Source organism: Lytechinus variegatus, chromosome 1 (assembly GCF_018143015.1).
Source record: "Lytechinus variegatus isolate NC3 chromosome 1, Lvar_3.0, whole genome shotgun sequence".
NCBI lineage: Eukaryota > Metazoa > Echinodermata > Echinoidea > Temnopleuroida > Toxopneustidae > Lytechinus > Lytechinus variegatus.
In genome coordinates this window covers 52027687-52049817 of record NC_054740.1, presented here as the reverse complement: position 1 = coordinate 52049817, position 22131 = coordinate 52027687, and the positions used below count along the sequence as shown (strand labels likewise).

The window sequence follows — 22131 nt, the reverse complement described above, 5'->3', positions numbered from 1 at the left end:
GAGAAGGATCTTGCCACATTGCTAATCAATGATGCTTTTGATTATGAAGGTAAATAATGTGGAAAGGGAACATAAATTTAAAGGTATTAATTCTCTATAATCTGTATTAAAAAATTATTTGATTTTTTTTCCTTTTCGTGCATTTTTGGTTTGTAAATCTTTTTAAAATGGTTTTCCGGGATGGAGTTGTCATTTAAATTGAGCTTGTTCACTAGTTGGTGTGGTTATGGTAGTTATGAAAAAAAAATATATGTCTGATGTATTCATATTGCTTCATTTGTTTTGTTGTCTCACCTGCGAAGCAAAGTGAGACTATAGGCGCCGCTTTTCCGACGGCGGCGGCGTCAACATCAAATCTTAACCTGAGGTTAAGTTTTTGAAATGACATCATAACTTAGAAAGTATATGGACCTAGTTAATAAAACTTGGCCATAAGGTTAATCAAGTATTACTGAACATCCTATTAGAGTTTCATGTCACATGACCAAGGTCAAAGGTCATTTAGGGTCAATGAACTTAGACCATGTTGGAGGAATCAACATCGAAATCTTAACCTGAGGTTAAGTTTTTGGAATGTCATCATAACTTAGAAAATATATGGACCTAGTTCATGAAACTTGGACATAAGGTTAATCAAGTATCAATGAACATCCTGCATGAGTTTCACGTCACATGACCAAGGTCAAAGGTCATTTAGGGTCAATGAACTTTGGCCGAATTGGGGATATCTGTTGAATTCCCATCATAACTTTGAAAGTTTATGGATCTGATTCATGAAACTTGGACATAATAGTAATCAAGCATCACTGAACATTTTGTGCAAGTTTCAGGTCACATGATCAAGGTCAAAGGTCATTTAGGGTCAATGAACTTTGGCCGAATTGGGGATATCTGTTGAATTCCCATCATAACTTTGAAAGTTTATGGATCTTATTCATGAAACTTGGACATAATAGTAATCAAGCATCACTGAACATTTTGTGCAAGTTTCAGGTCTCATGATTAAGGTCAAAGGTCATTTAGGGTCAATGAACTTTGGCCGAATCGGGTATCTGTTGAATTACCATCATAACTTTGAAAGTTTATTGGTCTAGTTCGTTAAACTTGGACATTAGAGTAACCAAGTATCACTGAACATCCTGTGCTTGTTTCAGGTCACATGTCCAAGGTCAATGAACTTTAGCCGAATTGGGTGTATCTGTTGAATTACCATCATAACTTTGAAAGTTTATGGATCTGATTCATGAAACTTGTACATAAGAGTAATCAAGTATCACTGAACATCCTGTTCCAGTTTCAGGTCACATGATCAAGGTCAAAGGTCATGTAAGGTCAATGAACTTTGGCCATGTTGGGGTTTTTTGTTGAATAACCATCATATCTCTGTAAGTTTATTGGTCTAGTTCATAAAAAGAGGACATAAGAGTAACCATGTATCACTGAACATCTTGTGCGAGTTAGAGTAGTATGCAAAGTCAGCACTGCTACTATATTGAACTGCGTGATGCAGGTGAGACGGCCAGAGGCATTCGACTTGTTTACATTATATATCTCAATAAAGTGGAGACAATAGCAGAGCAGGGATTAGAACCCACAACCTTATGATTATAAGTCCAATGCCCTATAACCACTAGACCACACAAAATGTACTCTACCTGAGTATTTAAAACACAAAAGTTGACTATAATATAAGTTCATAATTTCATGATGTATTCCAAGAGTGGAATCTGGAGACAACGAATTAAAGCCAATTGAAATAAGGTGATCGATCGATGTGGATTGAAGGCTTGGGCAAGTTTCCTATCAAAGTTTTCTTATTTTTGTACAATACAAAGGGGGTATTTTGCTGCTTTATTATAAACATGTAAGTTGATTTTGGTTGGAAAATGTGCCATGGTCCTAGACTGTAGGGCCTTGGTCATCTTGAATTTGATTTTATTTCATTTCCCATGTCATGATTTGTTACACAGACATCATTGAATTGAATCTAAGCATTTGGGGAAATTACAGGAAGTAATACATCTTGTAGAAGAAAATTAACAGAAATTTATTTGAAAAAAAAACCCTGTTCATTATTTGGTGCAATATGTATTTATTGATATCCTATATAATTTCATCTACCATTCAATACATTTACAGTCTTCATTTACAAAAAATATTTAAGAATAAAAATGGTTATTATTCTTGTTAATGGGAGCCAGCAAAAGCTGAATGAGATAGTTTTGTTTTGTGGCACGCTTGTATGTATTATCAAGAGATGATTCTGTTTTGAGGCCATGATATAACATTAATTTTTACCTTATGAATTACTTTCTAATAAAACTTCTAGTACTTGTGCAATATTTGAAGATTAACTCTAGTAGAAAAAAATAAAAGACTTATTGAATTTATTTGATGATTTATTTAAGGATCAGGTACTTTCCAGCCTTTTTACAAAGTGAAGACAGAGGCTTTTTATCATAGGAAAAATATCAGTATACAGTTGAATTTGTGAACAAAGAACGTATTTCAAACAAGGATATATGCTGGTCATATTTTTATTCAGCTACAATTGTATGTCAATATTTTTACCACCTTTTTTTGTTTGTTCGGCAAGTTTTTTTTGACCACATTGATGGGCTTAATTACTATATATGTACACCTTGGATTTAATAGTGTATTATATGTACTTGTATCCAGTCACCTTGCATGTTCGTAATAAAGCATATAGGCTATTTGTTGTGTGGTTATTATCCAGTGGGTTTTTTTCTCACTGTGCTGTGTAAAGATAATGTCATACGCTGTATATTTCAAATAGGCTGAATTGAAATGTAGAGGAAGTTTAATACATGAAGGAACTAATATTTATTTTTATGAACTTATATTTATTACTTATATTTATACTTATTATTGTAGCATTAGTTTCATCTCATCTTTGCTTATCATTCTTCTTCTTATCATAATTATCATCATTATTTTTAAGTTGTAATCTTTAAAGGGTTGTGCAGTCTATTTTGAAGATGAAATCTAATTTGTGTGCAAATTATGAGGACTTGGGGGCATTATCTAAATATTTTTGAACAGGAAATTCCAGAATCTGCCAAGTGAAACTTAATTATAACAACTTGCTTTCAGATCATTGGGCATAGGCAAAGATTTGGATGGTATGTCTGCATGAAGGCATGATTTTTCTAGTGACAGAGGTGCTTAAGGAGAAGACTTTGTCTTGGGGTATTGCAACAAGGTCATTCACAATCCTACACAATATACTGAGTCTGCTTGTAATGCGTCTTGAAGAGAGGCTAGGCCACGTCACCTGGGAGGTCAATCAACCAGGGGGGGGTGGGCATTCAAATATATTGCTGTACACATGCGTGGCCAAATTATTTCCTAACTCACCCTAAACAAGTTTTCTCTGTGTGCAAAATAACCCCAAAACAAGTTTTTTGCAGACTTTATTTACACATTTTGGCCCCTAAACAAGTTGTCGCCAGAATATGACCCCAGGGAAAAAAACATACCCTAAACACGTTTGACCCTGCGATTGACCATTGACGAGCCTTTCAAAACTTAACTACCCCCTTTTATTTTTAAATCAGTGTTTTTGATACCCATAACGAATGCATGTGCGGCCCTTGTCCAAAACTGAAAAAACACCCCTTTTAACGTGTGTACAGCAATATATTTGACTGCCCCCCCCCCCCCCGGTTACACTGCTTGTTCTTCGGTCATCAGCTGGGATGTAGAGAGCCGCTTGTCTTTGGATCCTTTCAAAACAAAATTGTGATTATCTGCGATAGGATGAGGATCCCAACAGTGGTGTATAAGGGACTTGTTTACTGCCTCTCTGAAAGTATGAGGCAAAAACCTTGTATTAGGCCTGACAAAGTCCAGCTGTTGCATAAGCTTTCTTGCAGATTAAAGATATATGATATTACCTTTTGAAAGTGTTGGAAAGGAAACCTCTAAGAAATTTATCACTCTTTCAGTCTTGAAGAACTTGTATTATAGATGTAATAACAGTAGTCTACTAAAGACTTTTAATAAGGCAGAACCTAAAAACAAAGATTACATTTGTTCTGATGTCTACTACCGAAATGTTTTGTGCATTTATGTTAAATATTGTTTGAATATTGTGTGTTTGTGATCATATTCATAAATAATTATAGGTAGAATGAAAAATTTATTATTACTGAAAATATTGACTGCATATTGAGATCATTGTCAACACAGTCACAAAGCCTTAAATGTAATTTTATCTCTAGCAATTTCAGTGGAGTTAAAACCCCAATTTTATTATGGAAAGAGACAATGTGTAATATGAGTTATCCAAATATAACTTAAAGGTCAAGTCCACCTCAGAAAATTTTTGATTTGAATCAATAGAAAAAAATCAGACAAGCACAATGCTGAAGATTCCATCAAAATCGGATGTAAAATAAGAAAGTTATGACATTTCAAAGTTTCGCTTATTTTCAACAAAAAAGTTATACGAACGAGCCAGTTACATCCAAATGAGAGAGTTGATGATGTCACTCACTCACTATTTCTTTTGTTTTTTATTGTTTGAATTATACAATATTTCAATTTTTATAAATTTGATGATTAGGACCTCCGTGCCTGAAGCGCAAACTGTTAAAATAATGGAATTCCATGTGTTCAAGGAGGAATGAAACTTCATTTCACATGACAATGACGAGAAAATAAAAATATTTCATATTTCATATAATAAAATACAAAAGAAATAGTGAGTGAGTGATGTCATCAACTCTCTCATTTGGATGTAACTGGCTCGTTCATATAACTATTTTGTTGAAAATAAGCGAAACTTTAAAATGCTATAACTTTCTTATTTTACATCCGATTTTGATGAAATTGTCTGTGTTATGCTTTTTGAATTTTTCTCTTTTAATTCAAATCAAGTTTTTGTTGGGGTGGACTTGTCCTTTAAACAGGCATTCTTCACAAAAATTCTACTACTGGTACATTGAATCAAGTACTTAATTGTGTGGGATATTGTTGATCCAAGTTATGTATCATTTTAATGCTCAGGATCTGCTTCCCCAAACTTCATAAAAATCTCAAATTTCTTTTTGCCTTACAGATTTTGTGGCTGATGGTTACAATTACACAGATGAACTTGATTTTTTTTTCTTGAATTACATGCTACATCTCGGTATATTAAAATACTCAAGGGGATTTCTGATAAATAATATTCAGTCCTGCATGGGAAACATTGATCAGAAAAAAAATGTACAGTACAGTTATCTTGGTTGATGTGCATTTTTTCAAAATCATGATTCAGAATTATTTTTATCTACCCTTCTTTATTTTTCACATATTCTTGAAAATGACATTTTGTTTTACAAATGAAAGGTAAATTTATGGAAATATTCACAGATAATTTGAAATTATAGTACTACAAGGGTTTTGTAGACGCCATAATTCAATACCATTTGACTAGCTTGCAGTCATCCGTTCCATCTTTGATATAAGTGTAATTATGGTATTATTTTGTTCCCTGTGCACAATGTCAGTAAAAATATGTATTCATTGAGATTTCTGTTCTTCATTGTGATTATTTTATGTTTCAAAATGGAGTAGTACATCCGTGCGAAAGAAAGAGAAAAGCGAAAGGTATAAACTGAATGAAGAGGTCATTTTGTTAAAATTATAATTTAGTCTACAATCGCTTCATCCATTTACCATTAATTTGTTCTCTTCCCAATTGGCCCAACTCTATAATCCTATGGTTTATCAACGACCACTTCGTCTTTTTTCCATACAGCAAATTTACCAATATGTCTAATTTCTAGTTTTCAGACATTCCCAGTTTGTCAATTATCCTTTCCTTTAGTAGTTAAAGGAGAATGAAACCATTGGAACAAGATAGCTTGTGTGAAAACAGAAAAATCAAAGAAACAGATCAACAAAAGTTTGAGAAAAATCGGACAAATAATGAGAAAGTTATGAGCATTTGAATATTGCGATCACTATTGCTATGGAGATAGCAAATTGGTAATGCGACAAAGATGTGTGATGTCACTGATGAACAACTCTGCCCATTACTTTAGTATATATTTCACTTGAATTGCCTCTTTTATCACATCTATCCATAGATCATGTGTTCTTTCTACATGAGGGCCTGTAATACATATTTTTAAGAATACATAATGGATAAAGAGTTTGTATCATCGTAAGAAAAAGCAAAAAGAGACATTTTGAGGGTATTTTATAGTCCACCAAAGGGAAAGTTGTTCATCAGTGACATCACACATCCTTGATGCATTGCCAATGGGAGGATCTCCATAGCATTAGTGATTGCAATATTTAAATGCTCATAACTTTCTCATTATTTGTCCGAATTTTCTCAAACTTTCTTTATTCTTATTCTTTGATTTTTCTGTTTCTACACAAGCCTATTTGTTCCAAAGGTTTCATTCCCCTTTAAACTCCTCTTTGCCTACATATATGTTTTCTATATCACCTTTATTCAATATAAAACTGAAGTGAAGTACGATGAAAGAAGTCCCAAATGTCTGAATGTCTTTTCGACCACTGACATACAAATGGGGTATAGGGGGCATGGACCCACTAGAAGTTTAACAACCTAGGAATAAATGGGCAAAAGAGAAGGAAAATACAAAGGGGTGACATATATTTATTTTCTGAAAATCGATTATGTCAAAAATTAGACCAACTCTTGTAGACCAAGTAGTCATGACATTTGTGGAAGGAATTGTGATTTAATGAGAAGCAAGGAGTAAGATTAAAGGTTAGACCGGGAAAGGGAAATTACCAGAAATAGGCTCAGTGAGGCATGAATGTTGTGTGCAATTATTTGAAAATTAACATTGAAAAGAGAGATCCAGACATAATTCAAAGGGAAAAGGAATGATGTGAAGGAGAAAGAGATATTAGGTTGCACCCTCTGCCCCAAGAGAAAAAAATAAATAAAACTGAGACCCTTTCCTGCCGTTGCAAAAAAGAGTGCTTGCCGAGTGTACAAACGCAAACTAAATTTGATACTTGATTTATAGGAAGGAAGCCAGTCTGGATTGATTAGTTTACATTTTTATAAAGAAAAGAAGGCACATAGTAGCAGTTTTTTTTTTAATATAAATTATACCATTTTTATCATAAAAGAGAATGAATATTTCAGGGTAATTTGCCAATTTATCCACTGCCAACTTGTCTACTCACCACATTATCAACTGGTTCTATGCTAATGAATTAGTAATCGATTATGAAAAGACAACTATTATGTATATTAGTAAAGAACATATAAAACGTGATATTTCGGATGTTAAAATATTTATGAATCAAATCCTCTTGAATTGTTAAAAAAAACAACCAAGTTTCTCGGAATTACTTTAGATGATACACTGTCCTACAACAGCCACCGTTCTATTTCAGCTAACAAGATCTAAAAAATACTGGTATTTTTTTTTTAACTTCGCAATTTTTCACCACAGAAGGAATTATTTCTAATATATACACAACAAAAAAGTAAGTCCCCCCTAAATCAAATTGCTGTAACTTTTGAACCAAATTATTTTGAGATATGATATTTCATGGGTGGTTTTGTACACTCATTAAGCAACTCCTGGGGAAAAATGAGATTGATCGGTTGAGTCATGCATGAGTAATTAAAGATTGAATTAAAAATGACCATTTTTGAAAGTCACAAGAGTCGTTTTTCAGATTGTGTTAATAAAAAAAATTGGGCAAAAATTGTTTTTAGGTGAATTTTATGGTGTTATGCTGTTTTAGCATCCATCATTTAACCACTTCAGACCAAATTTTGATATCGTATGTTCATGGTTGAGTGAGCACGATGTATTGCAGGGGCCGCGGAAGCAGGGGGCTGTGGGGCTTCAGCCCCCACTTTTTTCCATAAGCAAGTACAAAAATGTAATACGATTGTGATTTTTGGCATGGTCAGCCCCCCCCCCCCCCCACTTTGAAAACTGCTCTGTGGCCCCTGTATTGTGACGCATCATCATAGGGTTTTTTTGGTAGTATCTTCTACAACTTGTTAGATCATGTTAAAATTTGAAAATGTTGATGGCTCCCCCGATTATAGGCCCCTCCCCCATTTAAAATTCTGGATCCACCACTGATCTATCCATACATTCAACTGATCCTGAGAAATTGTTAGGAAAAGAATACATTTATGCAGTATAGAGTATTCATTCCTAAGTTTTCGAATGTGCTCGCTCAACCATGAAAATGGTTAAAGTTCGGAAAGTGTTTGGTGATAGAAATGATGGATGATAAAAACAATGGCAATTAAAGACACATTTGAAACCAAATTTGCCCTCAATACTCACTTTATTACCCTTTAAAATGAGTCTGTGACATTGAAAATACCAATTTTCCCACTTTGATGCGTGCTCACTCATCCATAACTAAACAAATCGATTTCATTTTTGCACAGAATTCTGTCCATAGGTTGATAAACATTACTGCCAAACGACATTGCTAAAGACAGCCTTGAAAAAAAGTTCCATCATATTGAATAAGGGGTTACGTATGCTTAAACATATGCACCCATAATGTACACAAGTCTATGAGAGAGGAAGTCAAAATTTTCACAAATATGAAATGAGGGTTTGTTTCATGGATGGTTTTTGTTATTTCTGCTAACAGTTATTTCATGAAACTTCGCACATGGCTTCAGAGTAACACTATCCAAAAAGTGCGCACACCAAAATAACCATTCGATATGGTACAGAGTGGGGCCAAGGCCTTGAACTTTCCTCTCATTTGCATAATTTTTTAATATTGTGTGCTCACTGATGCATTAAACATCGGGATTTTCATAAAAATCAAATCAAATGAACTGTACAAGGAGTTTTGTGACAGATATCCATAGTTACAAACTGCATTTTTTCCAATAACGTAAAAAAGAGCTAATCACATTCCACATGTTCATTCAAGCGTAAATGTTTAATTTGACACCTTTGAATCATTGAAGCATGTTAATTGGTCATGAACATAACAAAAAAGTTGAGAAAATATCATTTTCAGTTACCAAAATGAAGCAATACTTGCCTACGATATTTGAAAATCGCATTTTTTGTTTCCAATAAATGTTCATTGAACCGTGAAACGAGGAATATTGTTGAAGATAGTCTTCCCCAAAATGACTGTCATCATATTCTAGCATTTTTATTGATATAAATGTGTAAAAATCCAATTATAGCAAATTTGGACTTGAGTTCATTCAACCGTGAAACTTAGCTTAAAAAGTTGTATTGTCTTTTAGAAAGTACCTTTTCCAAGCCTTCTGACTATTTTTCATAATGAGAATGTGGAATTAGTTCTAATAAAATGGAATCAAAGTCATGATATTTTGCTTGTGACTTTTGAAAAGTGACATTTTTGCCTTCTGACGGTGCTCACTGAAGCATGACGTAAGATACGTCCACAACATTTACTCAGAGGGTAGCTTATAACATTACCTACACGCTCATGTAAAAATATATCAACAACTCGCATTGGTTCGGAAATTATTGATGTTTATTTAGGGGGGGACTTACTTTTTTTTTGTGTATATAACAGTCTTTCCTTACCTTATCTTCAATATTGTAGTATTACTTGGGCGAATGCTGGAATAACAAAGTTAGAACCCCTCTATAAAGTGCAAAAGATAATTTTAAGAATATGTAACAACTTTAGAGCTCCTTCAAGACGGCTTTGTTTTCAACCTCAATGCCCTTGATATTCATAATTTCAGATAGCATCTGTGATGTTTCGTACTTACTATTCATAACATAATTCCTTTTGATATATCCCGTATGTTTTTAATAAATAATTCCGTTCATTGTCACAATACTCGCTCAAGTAATAAATTTCATTATCCCAAGGTAAAAACACAAATTCTCCTAAATTCATTAAGGCATTATGGCCCACGTATTTGGAATAATCTCCCCGATGGAATCAAGTACTCAACAACAATTACATCATTTAAATCGAAGTTAAAAAGAATGTATAAAAGTGAATATGCAAAATAATTTGTTTCGTTTCTCCTTGCAGAGATCTCATACACTTACCGCCCCACCCTCCCTGTGTGTTTGCTGGTGTTTGTTGTTGCTGTGTGTGCATTTTTTTCATTCAATGTTATTGTCATTCAATGTACTGGGAACTACTACTCACAAGTTTTTATAAACTTTTTTGTAGTTTCCAAATTTCTCTGATATTATTTGTCATTCCTGTACATATTGTATATACATCATTCGTATGCTGAGAAAATAAATGAAATTGAACTGAACTGAACATGGTCTACATTCATTTAGTCTAATGCCATTCCGTCCATCAACATTTCATCTAACCCCTTGCGTACCTAGGATTTTCCAGGGGGGGGGGAGGCAAAATCGTCCGCCAAAAAAATTGACAAGCAAAAAAAAAAGAAAAGGTCTTCAACTCCGGGGGCCAGGGGGTCACTAGTTGTGACTCGTCATGGGGGGGATGGATACGTCCCTTGCATGGGTTGTGTCTCGTCAGGGGTCAGTCTGCCCCCCCCCCACCCATAGGTACGCTAGTGCGTCTAACAACCACTTGGTCTAATACCCATTTTCTATTCATTCATTTTGCACAATAATAGCTCTATGATAACACTTTAGTTATTGGACCAACTGACGGAGTGGCATTAAACTAAAGTAGACCATGTGGTGAGTGGACAAACTGATGGTAGACCAAATGATAGTAGACGAGACGGTGGCAATTAGACAAATTGGCAGACGAATCGGAAATAAACCCCCAGCCCATCAAAGAAATTCAGTCAGGGAAAAAATCAGAATTTTGATCAGCCCAAAAGTCAAAAGCATGGTAGTCAGTCAGACTCTGTTATATTTAGTTGCTTATCAAAACAAAATCCATTGGATGACTGTTATGGTGGTACTTGTTAGTTTTTCATTATTGCTTTTATACTGCAAAATACCTGCAATTCAGGCTCTGCAACAACTTAGAAAACATGTCATAATTTTTTTTTTTTTTTGGTTGCGCTATACCCCGGCGATGCCGGCAGGTCGACTCTGGACCGTTAGGTATGGCCGTACCCTCCCTTTTTCGGTTAATGGATCGTCCTGTCGGCAGCGCTGGGGTACAATTTTCTTGTAAATTAAGATTATGTTGTATGTACTTATACAATGTTCTTTTTTATTGAAGTGCAACGATATGTTTTGTATATTTTGATTATTTTTTATGACGAATAAAAACTGCAAAGATAAAAAAAAAACTTAGAAAACATGCCATCTGGGAGTGATAACTATCAAGGAATTTTTTAAACGTCATCAGGGAATTTTGTTTTCTTGACCTATAGACAATATAAGCTGTAATGAAAATAGTAAATTGCAATTTTAAAAATACTTTATTGGGAAGTGATAAAGGAGAAAGGTTTAGCATTTTTGGTTTTAATCACTTGAAAGTTCCATAATGGCAAAAAAAAAATAACTGATCCTCATTTTATTTTTCTGATATGCAATAGGTCTTTTGCCAGAAGACCAAGTGACCAATCAGCATTCTAGGGCTAATCTTATTCTTTACTCGGTCTAACCACAATAAATTCATTTTTGGGTCTATGCTAGTAGCCTGTTTGCTTTAGCAAGGGGAAATGAAATAGGCAGTCAAACTCCTTTATTAGCTAGGAATTTATCCACTCCAACAAAACGTTTATCTGATTAATTAACAGAGAAAAATAGGGCTATATACATGTAGTAGAACAATTTATTCAAAATTGGATGTTTGAGTTAAAAAAAATCACTAATATTTCACAAAGAATAATATGCAGTGATATGACGTAATAAGAAAGAGGTTTTAGGTCTTTGAAAAGGGTCTTTGGACTTGGACCCTCCCCAAAATGCCACGCCCACCATCGGATCACGTACGGTATCCGGCCCGATCAAATAACCGGTACCGGTATTGATAGCAGCTCAGCTGCCAGTAAATTTCCAGATACGGACGTCAACATTCTTTCACATTTCGTCTTAAAATTAACACACTTGGACTTTCTTGTATTTTCAGCAGCTTAAATCAGTGAACAGTCATTTGTGGTCGGGCTGAATCCATTATTTTAATAAAATGGCAGAAGAAGTACCGACTGCAAGCGTTCGTAAGAGAAATTCGTCTGCAGTTGCAACGGAAAATCCCGTTTCGTCAGTTTCGTCGTCATCTCAATCTCGACAACAAGAAGAGCAGATTCCAGGAGAAAATCATGAGTTTCTACAACGTCACCGGTGTAGCTCGATGGCAGAGTACTATGAAAGACTCAGGAGGTGGCTTTTCATGTACAGATCACATATGTATATGCAACAACATATGATGTTAATGATGCCATACATGACATTTGCTTCATTTCTCCAACAACAGCAGCAGCAACATTCAGCGGGAACGGGAACGACAGCCAGCCAGACCTCTGGCGAAGTGACGCGCGAGCAACCCCTTAACAATGCTAGACAGCAACAGCAGTTTGGAGGTCAAATTCATGGACAAAATCAACAGATACAAAATGACATACGGTTAGCCCATGGTGTCCAAAATCAACAGAATGTAACCCAGGCTGGAAACAATATTCCTCAGATTGCAGGTAGCTAGAATTCTAAGTTCTTTGACTAGTGTAGGGGCCGGTTCATTCACTTTCATAATACTAATAGACAAGGCTATAAGCCAAGGCAAAATCTGTAATTTAAGAATAAGAATGAGTGGTGGTCCTTTCCTACGCGCTAAATATTTATGTTGAATGTCATTTACCACAAGAAAGGATCACCAGCTGTTCTTAAAGTAACCCTTAAAGTGATCATTTCACTTTGTTCTGATTTAAAAAAACTCATTTTCATTTTGGTTCTTGAAAATGGGCTTACCATTATGCTTATAAGTTATATTGTAAAAATACCATCCCAAAAGGTTTCAAAGTATCATATCTACAGGATCAATGTTAAAACCTTGGAGATGTAAACCAAAGTTTGAAAGTAATTGGGAGTTGGTTTCAACAAGGAGATATCACCTCTAACTCTCCTTGGTTTCAATGACTGTGTATAGAGCGAATCTGTGCAGCACAACTACATACAGTGTGTACAAGTAGGTATACACTGAATGTCCAGTGCAGCTAATAATAGCGTGTGTATAGGAGATACACACAGTCAACATATAGCCAACAGACTTTTTGAATTGGAGAAAACTGGTCATAAGCTGGAACCCGTCTACTAGACTGTTCTCAAAATCAAGAGCAAATAAATTGCTACGTGTATCTAAATTAGAATTTTCATCCTATATTGTGGTCTGTTTCACGGTTTTTGAGGACAAATACAGGTACTCATACACATGTTTCGTCTCAGTTTGAGAATTTTTTAAATCAGCTGCTCACAAAGTTAAACGATCCCTTTAACTTATGAACAGCTTTATGAAATGGCCCCCAGATCCGCTGGGCTCCAGGCCCACTTTTTTTTTATGCATCTCAATGTTCATTCTCAGACATCAAGATCTTGATCTATTGAACATAATTTGAAATATTTTCTAGACAGACTCTGAGGTAGATCTTAGTTTAAATGAAGATGTAGAGTTAGATCTACATCTTCATAAATCTGACCTCTGGCCCTGCATCTAATTCTTGAATTTTATTTTGAAGAAAGGAGTAGTCTGCTACTATTATCAGATTGCGTCCCCAGAGAAACATCCAGTGCCCGAATCCAGTTTTGTCTTTATTATGAAATATATTGTTGCTGCTCGGATTATTGTGAAGCGTATCTCTTTCTACGCATCCTCAAATGCCTGGATGTGAGACCAAGAAAAATACAAAGGTATATTTTGTGTTGTCTCTGCAAGTCAATACGCGCATAGAGACTGAGCAAAATATAAACAATATACCTATCCCATCCCGATATTCAGAAAATCTAGGGCAATACGGTTTTGTAAGTTACAAGATCAGATGTCTGATGCAGGTAATAATCAACATTAGTGAACCTGTACCAAAGCATTGTAGGCAAACTACTATTAAAGTTGTAAACCTAATCTTTGATTTCTTTGCAGTCTTAGACTTTTCAGTGCCATCAATATATCGACGTGTCATTGCAGAGGTGATTGACTTCTTCCTCCTTTTCTCTGCAAAGTTAGGTTTGATGTTGATCATCATCGACTACCTTGGAATCAGGTTAGAATCAGTTCATTTTAATTCTAAAAATGTTTTAAAACGGACGTAACATCCAAAGTCTAAACAAACATGTGCAATTCAAAAGGATATATAAATGAAATGATACATAAATTACATACGGTACATGAAGTCGCATAAGTGGAAAATAATAAGTCCTACTTTTGATAATATAGTCTTGAAATATATTGTTGAAAAGTATGAACACGAAAAAATATACATTGTATCAAAGCATAAAATTTCACAAATTAATATTCTTCTTCAAGTTTCAAGGCAATGAAGTAGACTTTGATTAAAGACACATCTAAACTTCCCTGCTTTGAATAAACAGGATTTGTCTACATCTTAAAGTTATTGGTTATTTTTTTCCTCTGTCCAAGTTAGATGGTTGCCTGTTGTGGATATGGCAAATTATCACAAAAGGAATAGTATGTCTTTTATGTGATTTGTATGAAAACCTAAGTACTCTGGAGTCTGGACATGTGACAGAATTAAATGTGCTAATTCATTATTATAAGATATTGCTACATAATTAAAAGAGTCTAATTTTTATGTTTGGGGTTTTCTTTTGCCTGAATGATGATTGACAATTAAGGCAGAGTCAATCAAGTTGTCCAACAGTGCCTGTCCAATGCTGGGGTCACTGGCACAATTTCCTGCAGACTTATAGACCAATGAAATAAAAGAGTACATAAAAAATTCACAATACTTTTCAGAACTAAATTTCCTCAAAGTTTAATACAAGAGTATTGAGTGGGACCATGGATATTTCCATACAGGACCTTGAACCTCTTTTCTTGCTTGAATTTAATATTGGCCCATAACGTGATATTGTTGCATTCGCGGTGCAATATGTGTTTGAAAATTAAAGCTACTACCGATACCATACTTTGCTTCTGGTTCCAAGATGTCACTTTAACCCAAGTTGTCCATCGGAGTATGATAATTTGCAAACACGTAGAATGAGTATGGCCCAGCAATGCAATGATATCACACATTATGGGCCAATAATTATACAACTTCAGGCAAGAAAATTTGAATTCCAGCTCAGAAATATAGTTCTAATTGGTTGAAATTGAATATCCTGTGAAAGTTTTCATATGTAGGGCCTAGATAAAGAAATACAGTTCTAAAATTTGCAAATATTCAGTCATTGGTGACACTTTGTTTTTCGCTGATCCACCAATCTCTACCAAAAATTTCTGGCGAGCTATGGTGAAAAGAAAATATGACTCCTGCCTAAAAATAAAGATAAATGATAATAATAGAAATTGATAATAACAAGTGGTAATAATGATGAGAATGATAATAATGATAATAACTGATTGTAATGATAATTTTAGTAACAGTGATGACTGATGATAATTATGACAGTTATGATAAAAATATCAATAACAAAAATATAATAATGATAATCAATGTGGTATACTTTAATTGTTTTATGGAAAAAATTGTGCCCAGTTATAGACAGGAATCTAAAAAATGAAAATGCAATCACTTAAATCTTACACTTTAAAATTCAATCATTTATGAAAGCTGTTTATTTTCTTACTCCCAGCAGTGATACCACAGGTTTCATGATGCGATTCTTGGTTGAAGAAATTGAAGAGGACACATCGTTGGAAGAACTTCAGCAGATGCTTCTCTTTGCCTTCATCTATAGAATCATTGTCTGCATTTATGAGGTGAAGTAGACGTATACTGTAAATTCCGTAGGTGACAAAAAATATTTTGGCTCAATTTCTTCTAAAAGATAACTATTTTGTTTAAAGAAAGGTAGTAACTTAGTCGAGATGGGTGTGTCATAAAGCTATTTGTAAGTTAAGATCGACCTTAAGAATGACGGGGGATCCTTTCGTGCAATGAATGGTATATTCATTGGCCATGGTTTAGCGCGTAAGAAAAGGTCACCAGTCTCTCTTAACTTACAAAGAGCTTTATGACACGGCTCTCTGTATCCCAACAAAATAAATCACTGATGATTATGGTTGCTTTATAGTCAATCACGATATCAAATTTCCTTGGAAGAAAGGTGATGGATTACATTTTAGAATCAAGATGTTATATACCTGAAAATATACTCTTCTTGCAATAATGAACTAACTTAAAATGAAAGTTCCATCATAAATTTTTTTTCTCTCATTCATTTTTCCAACAGACCTTCTTTTTATGCAGCAGTGTCAATCGGATTCTTGGTGGTGCTACTCCAGGCAAGTTCATCATGCGATTGAGGGTAATCTCGCTGGAGCAGGTCCAGTCAGCAGGTCCAGGACGGGTCCAGGTCACGTTACCTGACAGTGTTGGTTTTACGCAGTGAGTAATGACCATTGCTCAAGCCTTTGGGCGCAGGGATAAGGGGTCACCTTCAGGAACAGGTCCAAGGAATTATGCAAATTTTTATATCCATCCGACCTGAAAGTTGACAAATGTATTATGTTTCTAAGTTGTCCGTATGTCGTTTGGGGGTGGGGTACTCATGAAATAACGCTTATGGGGATGTGCCGCTGGAATGGGTCGCTTTTTTGGAAGAAGTTCGTAAACATGGGGTATGGTTTTATGCTGGAAAATCCCTAAACATGGCCCCAATATTTAGATACTGGCCTTGAACATGGGTCCATAACTCCTTCAATTTTGGTGATAACCTTCCTTTTTTTGGGGGGGTGGCATGTTAATAAATCTTTAATAATGGGTACCTTTTCAGCCAAAATGGCTCATAAATATGGGTATGGGTTTTGAACCTTCAGCTGCACAACCCCCGTACATGCTCAGGTCATATCTTCCTCTCCATAGGGTGTTTTTTTTTGGGGGGGAATACTTATTCAGGAGTGATTGTTTTGCAATTTCTTTACTTCATGATATTGAACACTTATTTTGTCAAATAATATTGTAAGCCATAAGCAAAGCCTTTTGTTTCACCTCCAATTCCCATTTCCTCATTTCTTTCTCAGTAATTATAGAGGCTTAAATATAATTCTGTGACCAATACATGTATGAGGTAAAGAGATGTGATGATTTTGGATCTTCAGTGTGTGATCCTGTGTTCTAAAATGCAACTTAGTTGTTAACTTTTCTTATGCATTCTTTTCAATGCCATAGAGCTTTGCTGAGGTCGTTAGTGAAGAACTTCTCCATGGCGTTCTTCTTTCCGGCATGCATCACCGTATTTTTCAATCCCCACTTCAGGGCTGCATATGAAGTGCTGACGAGGACCATGGTTGTCGGCACTGAAAATTGGCCTTTGACCTTCCAACAGAGGGGTCAGAATCAAAGGGTCATCAGATGACATGGTATTAATTGATATTTGTCTTTTTTTCCCAAAATCATTTGCTCTCTTGCTCTCTCCCTACTCAATTTCGTCTCTCTCCCCTTTCCTCTTTTCTTTCCCTCTTTCCTATCCCTTATTCACCTCCCTCTTTTCCTTCTCCCTCTCTTTCTCCCCTTCCTCTTTCCAATCTGTCTCCCTCATTCTCCCACCCTTTATCTCATTGTGTCAGTGTAAGAATGCCTAACACCACACTTTCACGCCCTTAGCAGTACACATAATTGCAATGTGTAAGTGCGTTTCTGCACTGATGAGGTGCGCAGAATTTTTTTACTAAGAGCCTTCTTGCACTGACACAACAATCTAATGTGTTCCCCCACATTTTCTGTCATTGACTTCTCTTTTGTTTCTTCTGACACTTCTTTGTATAACTTACTATAAAAGCTTTTAATGATTATGATAAATCTGATGTTATCTAAATGATAAGATATATTGAGAATACTATGATTACATTCTATTTATGAACAACTTATGGATTGGAGTAAGTTTGCTACTGACTGATTTCATTATTTGTATATAAAGAGTAATTTAGATATGCAATTGGAAACTATAAGCAAGATAATTGTGTGTAAGCTTCTAATCCTGCGAAGACAATACATGCATTTTGTTTATACATTAAATATGCCATTTATGTACATGTTGCAGTGTTGCAATAGCTTTGGCCATTTAGAATTTGCAAATTAATCAAACACTGAATGGTGGAGATGGTACATATTGCCTACCTAGAATTTGAATATATCATTTGTTTCCCAGACAGAGCTTTATTTTTCCCCAAGGGATAATATTTTGCCCAAAGCGCACTGCAATGAGGGAAAATGTACTCCCAAGGGGAGAATAGCTTAGGACAATTGAAATGTTATTCATTAAACATAGAGACCAGGCAATATCTGTTGTATTTTATAGTCCATGTATATCCATCATCAGTCTGCATTGGCTTCACGATATGCTTGCAACATTTGCTTCAGCTCTGATTCGTCTACATCATGATAGAAAAACGCAGCCAGCACACTGCAAAAACACTGGTGTTGAAACACCTGCCTGGAATCTATATATGTCCACACCAGAGAAGTGTTAAACAACACCAGGTGTGTTTTGGTCATAAAGCTGTTCGTAAGTTAAGAGCGACTTTAAGAACGACTGGTGATCCCTTAATGCGGTAAGTGGTATATTGTATTGGTGATGGTTTAGCGCGTAAGAAAGGTTCACCAGTCGTTCTTAAAGTCGCTCTTATCTTACGAACAGCTTTATGAAACGGCCCCCAGGTTTGTTTTGGTCTAAAACCAGATAGGTGTTTATACAACACCAATTAGTTCTAAAACAGCATCGGTTTGATTCCAAACTGGTGTTGTTTAAATACTTCTCTGGTATGGACATATACAGATTCCCAGCTGGTGCTAAATCAACACCAGAGTTTTTGTAGTGCACATGCTTCATGTAATTTATGCATTCACACTAGTACATACATCAAGAATGAAATATGCAGCTTATAGGCAGTTAGTGACGTCACCTCAGCAAATATACCGTCGTCAGTCTTAAATACAACTCAAAACAGATATTTTCACTGAGGCGATGTCAAAGTCAAAATGTACACTGCAAAAACTCTGGTGTTGATTTAACACCAGCCCAGAATCTATATATGTCCATACCAGAGAAGTATTGAAACAACACCAGTTTGGAATCAAACCGATGCTGTTTTAATACTAATCGGGTGTTAGACCAAAATGAAACTGGTGTTGTTTAACACTTCTCTGGTGTGGACATATACAGATTCCCAGCTGGTGCTAAATCAACACCAGAGTTTTTGCAGTGTATAACCAAAGCGATTCTTGCATCTGTAGTCATGATGACATATCACTGATTCAAATCTACAGAACCTATGTAAGATTATATCATATTGCAGTGCATGGGCCAGGGGCATGTCATTTCACTTACGTCACAATGGTAAAGTTCAGAGGCCCAGCCTGCTCAACATGACAAAAACAGATTCCCATTCTTAAACTATAAAATATCAGAATTTTAACAATTTTTGCTCTAGATGTCTGATTTGGTTAATAATAGCAATATTGACTGGCCTCGGGGCGATACGACATTTATTGCCCAAACTTAATCTATATCGCCCAAGTTGTAGACGAGAGTGATTTCAATTCAGTGAGGGCGATGTCCTTTTGCCCCCAGGCCAGTCAATATTGCTATTATTAACCAAATCAGACATCTAGAGCAAAAATCGTTAAAATTCATATATTTTAGAGATTAAGAATGGAATCTATTTTTGTCATCTTGAGCAGGCTAGGCCTCTGAACTTTACCATTGTGACGTAAGTGAAATGACACGCCCCTGGCCTGGGGACGCAGTATCCCGCGTTATTTCAACTTGATTAACATTGTGTCGTATAGCGCTACTTAGTTCAAGGACGCATACAAAAAACATGTAGAGTACGTGGATGTAAGCTCTCTGCCTTATTATAAACCCGCTACATTTCCACGCATTTTCTCAGACTTTCCTGAGCGGGCAATAAATTTGTCCGTGGTTAAACAAGTGGAAACTTATTGACCGACCACTTGATCACAGTCTTAAGCAGGCAACAATGTATTAAATTTACCCTGCTCAGATGTCTGATGCGGTTAATAATAATCTTTATTACATTGTGTTATTTTTTTCCGAAGAATAATCACTTAAGAGGGTCAAGGTGCTATGTAAAACAAGGGAAATGATTACAATCACAAACAACATAAATACAATGTATAAGGAAAACATAAAGGATTATTATAATATTCCAATATTTCTGCGAGAAAGGATATTTACTCTTGATGGAAAGGTCTTTGGACTTTCCTTTTCTAATACTGCTAAGAATTTTTAACAGCAAGCCCGATGCATGACAGAAAATGTCTCATGTATTAAATGAATCCTATGTGCATAGTACAAAAGTATGTTTATTGGTGAAAGTTGGTGAATTGACATTGATCCAATTTTCGTTGTAAAGCCACTTTAATTTGGTATACCGGTAATTGGAAACAATTGAGTAATCTGTTATATAAAAAAATTGTGCTATATTTGTAATGCATCCTGATTATTAAATCAAGTTTTACATACAAACCTACATGTATTATTGAAATGGGGTTGCAGTATGCTGCATTTTCAGTGTCTGATTTTACATCATTATTTTAGTTGTTACGTATCTCATATTGTTATTCCTGCGTTCAGTGTATTTAGAGGATATCCGGCAATCAAGTGTATGTGTGTAAACTTTGCATATTAGTTGGTAGAGAAAGGGGACGTATGATCTAGTGATCAGTGTTCGAAGCAAAGTGCACTAGAGCCCTGCAGAAGGGCATTATTAAATACACATTTCATTGTCCCTCTGATAAGATGTAAATCACTTAGTCCTCTGGTTGCTTGCTCTTGTGAACCGTAATGCTTTATCAATTGAGACTTATATACCATTTAAATGATATATGGTATATGTTACATTGTGTTCAATGGAGTCACAAGTTCTTTGCTACAATGAATTATATTTCTATGATACATTTTTCAGACCTTTTTTATTGCCTAGATGCTTTTTTGAACGATCGGCTACTTATTTATGTGACATTTGTGTTTATTTTAGCAGATCTATACATGTGGTTTTGTTAACTCTTTAAAAACAGTTTTCTGCTTACCTTTTATTTTTACTCCTTCCCCCCCCTCCCTCTCTGTTACCCTCACATTCTCTCCTTCAACCCTATCTTCACAAAAGTATTGTTCTCATTTCCAATTATTTAAATGTCTCCCCACATTCATTGTATGACATTCCTGCATTTAACGCATCATTAAAAAGAAAATGTCATTTAATGAGCCACTTAAGTCTTGATTGATTCTTCACGTTCCAGTGTATTGCATATCGAGTCTGGGGGCAAATGGAATTAATAGCTAATACCTCGGTCACATTTGCTCTACGGCGCGCCGCATACGGCGAGTCTAAAACAGCCATTTTAACATTTTTTGTACCAGCTACATATAGGTGGTTTGAATAAAAATAAAACGGCTGTGTTCAACTCGCCACACGGCCGCCGTAGAGCAAATGTGACCGAGGTATTCTCTAGCTGTAAAAACAGTGCTCAATGCAAGCATCTGATGTTGGGGAAATCACTGATACCTCACCCGTTCTGGCCTGCCAACTTATCCGAAAGGATTTTTTTTCATTAGATTATTAAGAAGTCATTTCCTTTATTTAAAAGTTTTTTAGCCCTCAAAAGTGGCACGTTGGGCACCCCCACCCCCCTCCCCGATAGACCATTGAAAGGAAGTTACCATAGAAGGATAGCTGGATCTTGTGGGAGAATGAGAAAATCTTCTTGTTCTTTATGTCAGATACTGGACCCTGTGGCATAAAGGTTCATCATTTTGGTAACTTCACCATCAAGTGTTTACTGTCGTGAAATCCTTGATTCTTATTGGTTGTTGAGCATTGTTACTGTGTTATGTGCAGTATCAGTGGATGGCTAAGTTTCCATTATAGTAGTAACTTTTATGGAACAAGGCCCTGATGTGTATGGATGTCGAAGAAAATAGATATCCTGATAAAACTAAAATATCTGTAAGAAGTGTTATAAGAGCGAGGGAGAGACCAGAGATAAAGAGAGAGAGAGAATTAAGAAGTTAAAGTTTCATGCCATGAAACTAAAATAAACTTTTGAAGGACAAAATT

The 22131-nt window shown here is 35.5% G+C and overlaps 1 protein-coding gene across 2 annotated transcripts; it reads left to right on the top strand.

The window, feature by feature from the left end:
• The first annotated feature begins 11967 nt into the window (after positions 1-11967).
• LOC121416236 lies at positions 11968-17493 on the top strand. Of its 2 annotated transcripts, none has more exons than XM_041609754.1 (5): positions 11968-12568; positions 14008-14128; positions 15687-15810; positions 16284-16438; positions 17222-17493. In XM_041609754.1, exons 1-5 carry the CDS (start codon positions 12064-12066, stop codon positions 17406-17408), a joined length of 1092 nt encoding a protein of 363 aa, XP_041465688.1. In that variant the 5' UTR covers positions 11968-12063; the 3' UTR covers positions 17409-17493. The 2 variants fall into 2 exon arrangements, with proteins under 2 accessions (XP_041465688.1, XP_041465681.1); XM_041609747.1 differs by having other exon boundaries at positions 15684-15810.
• Positions 17494-22131: the final 4638 nt, after the last annotated feature.